Below are 8,508 nucleotides of genomic sequence, written 5' to 3' on the forward strand. Positions count from 1 at the left end.
ATCGCGATAGGGCTTATTTTCGGAAAAAGACGGTATGTTTTTTTTAAAAATGGATTCATGGGTTATACAGTCAAAAGTCGTTAATCCGGACTCGTCGGGACTTCGGCGATTCCGGATTATCGATTTTTCCGGATTATAGATCATCAGTTTAAATCTGGTAAAATGGCATGCAGAAATTATAAAATTAAAAATATGAAACCGTAATTTACGAAATAAAGAACAATTATGATCTAAAGGGTATCAAAATTTACAAAAAAAAAGCTTAATATTTATTTGTTTACTTTATTAAACATTTCTTTCAATGTAAGTTGTTTAAGTTGCTTCGTTTTTTATGTTATAATACATTCTCTTTAATTCTATAAACAGACATAATTTCTTGTTCAGTTACAAAGTTCCGCTGTTCAAGTCCTATAATTGCTGTGTCGAGAATACCGACTAATTTGTCAATCGAAATTTTTTCGTTTTCAATAACCTCTGTTACTTTCTTCGCTATCGGAAGCGAATTATAATGACGAGGCATTTGATTTAAATCATATCAAAGACGAGATGAAATACTACATTGAGTAAGCAATTATAAGCCAAATAAAATAAAAACATCTGCTCTTAAGATAAGGATAGTGCTGACAGATCAACTTCCAATTCAATGCACGCCGCGGCGGCGTTAAAGATAAACAAAGTTTAGATAAACAAACGTTAAAGTTTAGATAAACTTTATCCATTTTTTGCAGCAATTCCACTTTTTGTTTAATGGACTCCGAAAGATACTTTCGCTTTGTATATCCTTTACATATTAGTAAATATATATCGGAAATTCTATTTGACATAATCGAAAGTTCAAGCTTACTTTTATAAAATTGCTCTAACAGTCTGCAAAAAACAATGATCCGGATCCAATTCGAAGATTAAGGAACAACGCAATCTGCAACATTAACTGAAATAGATAATTTTAGCTTAGCTTATCCCGTCCGTTATACATTAAATTCGCATTCGTAAACGTATTTTGCGCGCGCGCACACGCAAATTAGCAGCGGTAAAGGTCTTACGCGCATGCGTCAACGCGACGCATGCGCAGAAAGTTTGTAGCTTTGAGGTCCGAATTATAGATCATTCCGGATTATGGGTGTCCGAATTAAGGACTTTTGACTGTAATTTATTTCTATTTCTAATATAAATGATGGGGTACTTGAGTTTCTAAGCAAGAAGTGAAACATAAGCATTTCGAAATTCATTTTTTCTAATAAAGAGATTTTAAACAACTTTTCACTTTTGGAGATTGGAATTCTTTTATTAAATGGTTCTAAATTTGGGGACTTATCAACATTTTGGTGATTTTAAGATCAGTTTCTATAGAAAATTCACAAAATATGCACCAGTTTTCTCTATAAAATTAATTTTACACTTTTTTCTCCCCTTTTTTTTTTCCAAAATATTTCTGGCTTTTTGCTATGACAGAATTGGTAGGGATAATTTTTCGTTAGGATTTTAGACATTGCAGCTTGGAAGGTTTAGAAGGATTTGAAGGCAAGATTCATAGAGCCACGATTGTAGAAGATTAAAGAAATATGTGACAAAACGACAAATGTCTCCATGGTATCAACACGTAATTGATGTATTTTACAGAAAGTTTGCAATGAATTTCTTACTTTTTGGAGAACGTCTGAAAGAGCAATGAAAACATAATATTTGAATGTTTTACTTCGGATACTAGAATCTCAATATGTTTATCATCCCTTTATTTTCTCTGCTTTTCACTAGACTCAAGCATGGAAAATATCAAAAATGCTTCTAATCTTATCACTTAGGCAGGCATTATAGAAAGAGATTTTTTTTTTAAATAAAGAAATTGAAAACGTACAATTTAAAAGATTCATCTAATATATCTTAATGCATCATATGCATAGCATACACCTGATAGGCACCTGATGCAATTTCTGTGGATCCTGAATTCTGCTGCCTAGTGCCTTTCTAAATTCTGCTTCCGATGCCTGCTCTAAATTCTAAAAGTTTTGCCATTTTTAGATTTTGTTGTTCGGTGTGTCACAAAATTCTAAAAATTCTGCCACATCAGCTCTGTAACCAGCCTTTACCTATATTTCACATTTCTTCTAAATGTCCATATTACTTACAAAATTAAATTAGCCACTTTTTCTATACACTCTAAATGCATTAAGTGTTCTTTAGAATAACAGAAATCCTTAATTAAATTCAAAAATTCTGAGATGGAAAGGCAACGTGTTAAAGAAAGAAATGAATAAATAAAAAAAAAAAAATTAGTCTTCAAAGATATGTGCAGTTATTATTATGTAAATTACCCAATTGTTTATTATTTCAGCCTTTACTATAATTTTCCATTCCTATTTCTTCATATGATAGAATTTTTGAGCCAGATCAAATTAAAATTAAATTGTATAATCTTTGACCACTATTCCACATTTCTAGTTTGAATTTGACTGTTCTTGTTTAATTACGTCACTGTGAGCTGTAATTGATTTTGTTAGCATCAGAATATATCTTTATGTTCTAAGTTCATTATAAATAAGATGCTTATTTAAACCTTTGATATTGTAGTTACTTTCAGACATAGCAATAATATGCTTCACGTCTGTTGGGAGTTTTGGAGTATTTAACTTTTAGCAGATCAAGTTCTTTTTAAATAAGAGGCTTATTTAAATCTTTGATAGTGTAGTTACTTTCAGACATAGCAATAATATGCTTCATGTCTGTTGGGTGTTTTGGACTATTTAACTTTTAGAAGATCAAGTAACATTGTGGAGAGGTTGACAAGTTAGGAGATAAAGTGCACAGAAACTAGCAAGAGCATTAGTTTGCATATTGAGACAAATCTCTAATTGTTAGAAAAGATGCTTTAAGAGAAGGAAATCGATAATAAACTAGCCAAAATGTTTGGGAAGGCTTCAAATTAAAATGATGGATAAATATTTTGTTGAGTGTTGTTGTTACAAAACATTAACATTTTGTAGCTTTTAATGTGTAATTATCCTAATATCATTTAAGAATCAATGTCATAAATTACATGTATTTTAAACTGTGAAATTTTATTAGATTTTGATTTTTAATGGGGCTTTTTTAACAAATATTGTTAAAAATAAAATTTAATAGTAGCCATGTAAATCCATAATGTTTAAGGTTGTCAAACTACGTAATTTAATTATTTATAACTAAATGCTTACCCTTAAAAATTATCTCTACATATTAAAGCGAGTTATTGCCTTTCATTAATACTCCCTGTGGTCACAAGGTAAAACACAAAAATGTAAAAATTCAAATAAAACTTATTCTTTGCATCTAGTGAGACTTAAAATAATACAAAATAACTTATGACCTCTGGTGCTTTAATGGCTTATTGGAACCTTAAAGTATATTAAGTGGGTTATAACCCTTGGAACTCTACACGAACCTACGACACTAACTGCATCAAATAGAGCCTGAATAACTTTCAACACTTGAGGACAGTGCCTAGATCAGGCCTTTCAGGTTTATTCTAATCAGCAGGTCTCTTTCTAGACAAGCAGCAGCGGTGACAACATTCAGTCTTTTGGGTTATGAATCATGCTGATTATGATCTTAGTTCTCATTTTAACCTATGCTGTTTGACACAAAATCTACCTGCTATTTACTAAACCTCTAGACTGACCAAGTATTTGACAAAATGAGGGGGGTGGGAAATCAACATAAAGCTGTTAGTAAAACGTAAATGTCACTTATCTTCTTTCAAATAATATGTCCAACTATTATAAGTGTAAGATATTTAATGCTACTTGATAAATTGCTTAAAGTTTATTTTATTCTTGAACTTATTAATAACTATGTTAATTAATTCATGTTTAGTAGTAGTACATACTATTTAGGGATCTATTTATTTTTAGGATGGTATTACAAAAATTCAGGTACAGATAATATTTTTAATTGAATTTATTCAGTTTTGGTTTGCTCATAGGTCCTTAATTTTTTTCATTGATGGTCCTTAAAAGTACTTGATTTCCATGTGCAGAAATGTGTACGAACCCTGAAAATGTTTTTTAGCAGGTAACGCTTTCAAATAAAATGTCTTCAAAGTAGAATTTTGTAATCTCTTGATAAGCACATAAAAAAGATTTACTTGTTTTGCAATTATTTATGACAGTAAAAACTTATATTAGATACCTTTTTATTAAGACACAATGACACGCCGAACAAATACTAATTCAGAAGTCAAACAACAAAAATCAGCGTTATTTTCAAAATTTTCACAGGACTAGTTTCGATGGTTTTACCAAACCACCATTTTCTGCTACAAAATCGCAAATGGACATTTTGAAAATTTTGAAAATAATGCTGATTTTTGTTGTTTGACTTCTGAATTACCTTTTTATTATTATTATTTTATCGGTCCCTTTTTATTAGGAGAAGAGCAGAGGCAATTATAATATTTAGGAATATAAAGCTTATTCATTACTAATATGTAAGATACAATTCTAAATTTAATTTACTATAGCCCTTAAGTTTCCTTTTTAATTTGATTATTTCCTTTTTCTAGCTTAAAAGTAGTAGCAAGCTTATAATCTTCCTAAACTGTGTCATTTTAAATGCATTCTTTGCCATATGATTACTGTGTAATGCTCATAATGCATGTACATACATAATGCAAAATGCCAATGCTTCAGCCAATAATAATTAAAATTTGTAAATCAAAACATTGATTAATCTGTAGGAATAAAGTAAAACCATATCTTGTATTATTCTTAACTAATAACTTTCATGTTGAATTTTTGCAATTCTCAGCTTCTTTTGTGCTGCTGATTTTCTCTACTGCATTTCTCTTCTTAACTTCAAATATGCAATAAAAATATGAAAAATACAAAGGCAATAGATGAAGATCAGGTGCATGCTTGTGCTGATTTATCTTTATATGTTGCCTGCTTCAAAAATGTTTTATTGAGAATAAAGTATGGCACAAGCTGTGACTGCAAACACATCTTCTAGCTACATCATGTACTATTCTGTCTTTGTCAAAATTTTAATTTAAGAATGCAAAGAACTTTTTTTACTGTAAAAAGGAAAGTTCTTTTTAATACTAAAATAAACATCGTTAGCTTTACATGCTTCTATTAAAATTATCACTGAAACATGAAATGTAAAAATGCAAGCTTATACTTTTAATTATACTTAAGTCTAAATAATTAATTTTATTGGTAGAACCCTTTTAATATTACATGAAATAAAACTGTAAGATTGTATATCTTTGTTGCTGTGTTTCTTTACTTACATTTTTAAAGATTTTTTCTGTTTTTGTTTATTATATTTTTTAATTGAAAACATCAGTTTTATATTTCGGAAAGTAAAATGAAGAACGATTAATAAAATTTGATAATTTTTTAGGCATATTTAATGTTAATACACAGCAGTATTTAATCCATGTTTATACTTATTTTATTTATTTATTTATTTTTGTGGGAAACTAACTTATTCATTTTTCTCTCTCATTCCAGCTGGCTGTAGATGAAACACTGCATATTTTAATGCTACTTTTCAGTGAAGCTCTTATGAAAAAAGACAAAGAAATGTCTGATTTGACATTTCCTGAACTTATAAAAATATCTCAACCATTTTGGAAAGATCACTGGAAGGAATTACTTATGCAGATGGTTGAAGTAAATTTAGGTTATTTTGCTGTTGGTGTAGGTTTTGTACTTTTTGTTTCCATTAATGGCTCAGTTGCATTAGGTGATAAAGGTGCTCATCAAGTTTGTTTAAACTTGCCACAAATATTATACTTTTTGTTATTTTGCCTATTTTTTGCATCTCCGTACTTAATTTCATGGTATAAAACCAAAGAATTTGTTTTATTTGTAAATAGTCATAAACTATGTGTGACATTAATGTTTATAGCTTTTTCATTTTGTATTATTTTTATGTCACATATTCATCAATATCTTTTGGCAGATAATCGTCACCTTACATTCTATATATGGAGAAGGTTATTAGGAAGAAATATATTATTATCTCTATTATTGGTACCAATATACATTTATAGCTGTTGGTCTGTATTTTGTTCTGTACAAGAGAAAAATGTTTATTCTAAATTAATTCTTGCCTTCTGTGTTATCATATCAACCATACCCCAAAAGTTATTGGAACTTAGATACTTCATAATTCCATATATCATGCTGAGGATTCACATAAAAACTGAAACAAAGTGGCAACCTTACCTGGAATTTCTTGTGTATGCTTTTGTTAATTATTTGGTGCTATATTTATTTCTGTTTAAGGCATTCATGTGGCATGACAGTGAAGAAGTTCAGAGGTTTATGTGGTAAAGCATGTGCTAACTTCTTTACAAAATTTTTATATACTGATTTAAAAAAAAAAAAAAAAAATTCATTTGACAAGTCTTGTTTTTTTTTTTTTTTTTTTGAAAAACATAGCCAACTACTTGAATGTACTTTAATTTTATAATTTAAAAGGATAAACTTATTATAGCTGTTTCCTTAAAATGGTATTCAACTCATTTACTGTATTTGATGTTTTGTGGCTGTGTACCTTTTTTCCGTCTACAAATCATATATTTAGAATATTTTGTAAGTATGCATGGAAATAATTTTAGGTAATAGTTTTTAGAACAGTGTTCTTGTAAAACGAAACAGATTATGAAGGATGTATGTAAGAGAAACATGTTACTGACAAATGTAAAATTGGGCAAAATTCCACCTTAAATTAGTAGAGGTTTTGTGGAAGATCTCTATGTATTTTGAGGGAAACTGCATCAAAAGAGAAAACATATTTTGTGTTCTATTTGCTAAATACTTCATTTATGTAATGAAAATAAATAAATAAATAATAAATAATTGCAACATATTCATACCACCTTTTTTGTTTAGGTTAGATTAATTGTTTAAGGCAAAGCAATTTGAGAGATATACCAGCCTCCACCTTTTTTGAAGGAAATATATGAGAATTATTCAAAAAATAATGAAATTGAGTTCATTAAACTTGAAATGTATTTCGCAGAGTCTGTGTTAGTTTTTTTTTCTTTTTTGAAATAGTCATCACTGAGTGCTTTAAACTAGGCTCAACCTGTTTGCTTTGCAGATGATCATGCAAAATGATGAATGCCATAATGAGATTTGCCGTAACATTTGGATGAACTGCTATTTGGAACCCATCTACAGCAATGACAGTGGCTGTGTTATCATAGTGTCATTTGTATTAACATTTGTTCTTTGCAAACAAAACAGGGCATTCATTAAATTATTTGAGATACTGAACTGCTATTGTGATAAAACATCATTGCCCGATGCTTTTTGCAACATTTCATATACTTGGTAACAGATTTTTGCACTTTTTTTCCCTTCCATCATGGTTTCCCCCCACCTCCTTCCTTTTTTCCTCCTGCTGTATAACATGCATGTTAAAAATAACTTCATTCTCAATCTTTTTTCACAATCCTACATAAATCAAAGAAATGAAGGTATCAGGTAAAGTTTTTAAACTCTTAAAAGTTGGACTGAAATTAAAACTGTTAATGGAGTTAGCAAGTTTTAGTAAAATGCATTTAGTTTTGCTAAAATTATCCAAAAGATAAATAAAGTCCAGAAAATGCTCAACCTGCAGCTGGAGAAATGCAGTCTCACAGAGTCTCTAAGGTTCTTTTTTTTTTTTTTTTTTTTTTTTTTTTTCAACATTCCAATTCTATTTTTAACTCAGTTGAATGGATTCACCCTATTGCTTCTCTTTTTGTGAACTTGACTGGAGAGGGTAATTTTCTGGAAATTTTGGAATTTGCTTTTTTACTTCCTTGTACAAAGTAAAAAGGAAGTATTGTAATCGCAAAAGGTTTCAGGCAACATATTTCAATAAAAATATCCATTTTGACCGCTATCGAATGCAATTTCACGATATTTTTGCGTGACATCTGTATGTAAGAATAGAATAAAAGCCAATTTTCCTCAATATATATATATATAACTGCTTTAAAATGAATTCTGAAGAGAATTTTTCGTGGTATCTGTACGTACTGTACGTACGCATGTATCTCGCATAACTCAAAAATGAGAACCTCAGAACGTTGAAATTTTGTATATAGGATTGCTATAACATGTAAATGTGCACCTCATATTTTGGTTGCAATCGGCCACACCAAACGTATATAAATATATTTATATACAGGTAGCCCTCCTAAAACCCGGCATCCTGTAACACGGTTTCGCGATAACACAATTCATAAATTGTGAGAACCCTCCTACAACACGGTTTCGCTATAACACGATTCATAAATTGCAAGAACCCTCCTACAACACGGTTTTGCTCTAACACGATAAGAAAATTGCCCATGCTATCCAAAGAAATTTAGCGAATTCCGAAGTTTTTCCATATTGTGCAAAGCACTAATATAGTCATTTAATACATAAGAATCCTTATTTCGTAAGTTCTGCCAGTTGGCTTCCAAGATCAGGTATCTGTAAGAACAAATGTCCTCAGATGATCCGTTTGAACAAATGTCTCCAGATA

The 8,508-nt window shown here is 29.9% G+C and overlaps 1 protein-coding gene across 1 annotated transcript in view; it reads left to right on the forward strand.

The window, feature by feature from the left end:
- Positions 1-6,861, forward strand: part of Alg10 (alpha-1,2-glucosyltransferase Alg10) — a 32,829-nt gene extending 25,968 nt beyond the window's left edge. The window contains exon 4 of the mRNA XM_035361612.2: positions 5,490-6,861. Coding sequence (XP_035217503.1) covers positions 5,490-6,317 — 828 coding nt within the window. The 3' untranslated portion in view covers positions 6,318-6,861. The remainder of the gene's footprint in view (positions 1-5,489) is intronic.
- Positions 6,862-8,508: the final 1,647 nt, after the last annotated feature.

The sequence above is a fragment of the Stegodyphus dumicola genome, chromosome 3, assembly GCF_044657685.1.
Source record: "Stegodyphus dumicola isolate Sdum_Otavi_A_Nest chromosome 3, ASM4465768v1".
Lineage (NCBI taxonomy): Eukaryota > Metazoa > Arthropoda > Arachnida > Araneae > Eresidae > Stegodyphus > Stegodyphus dumicola.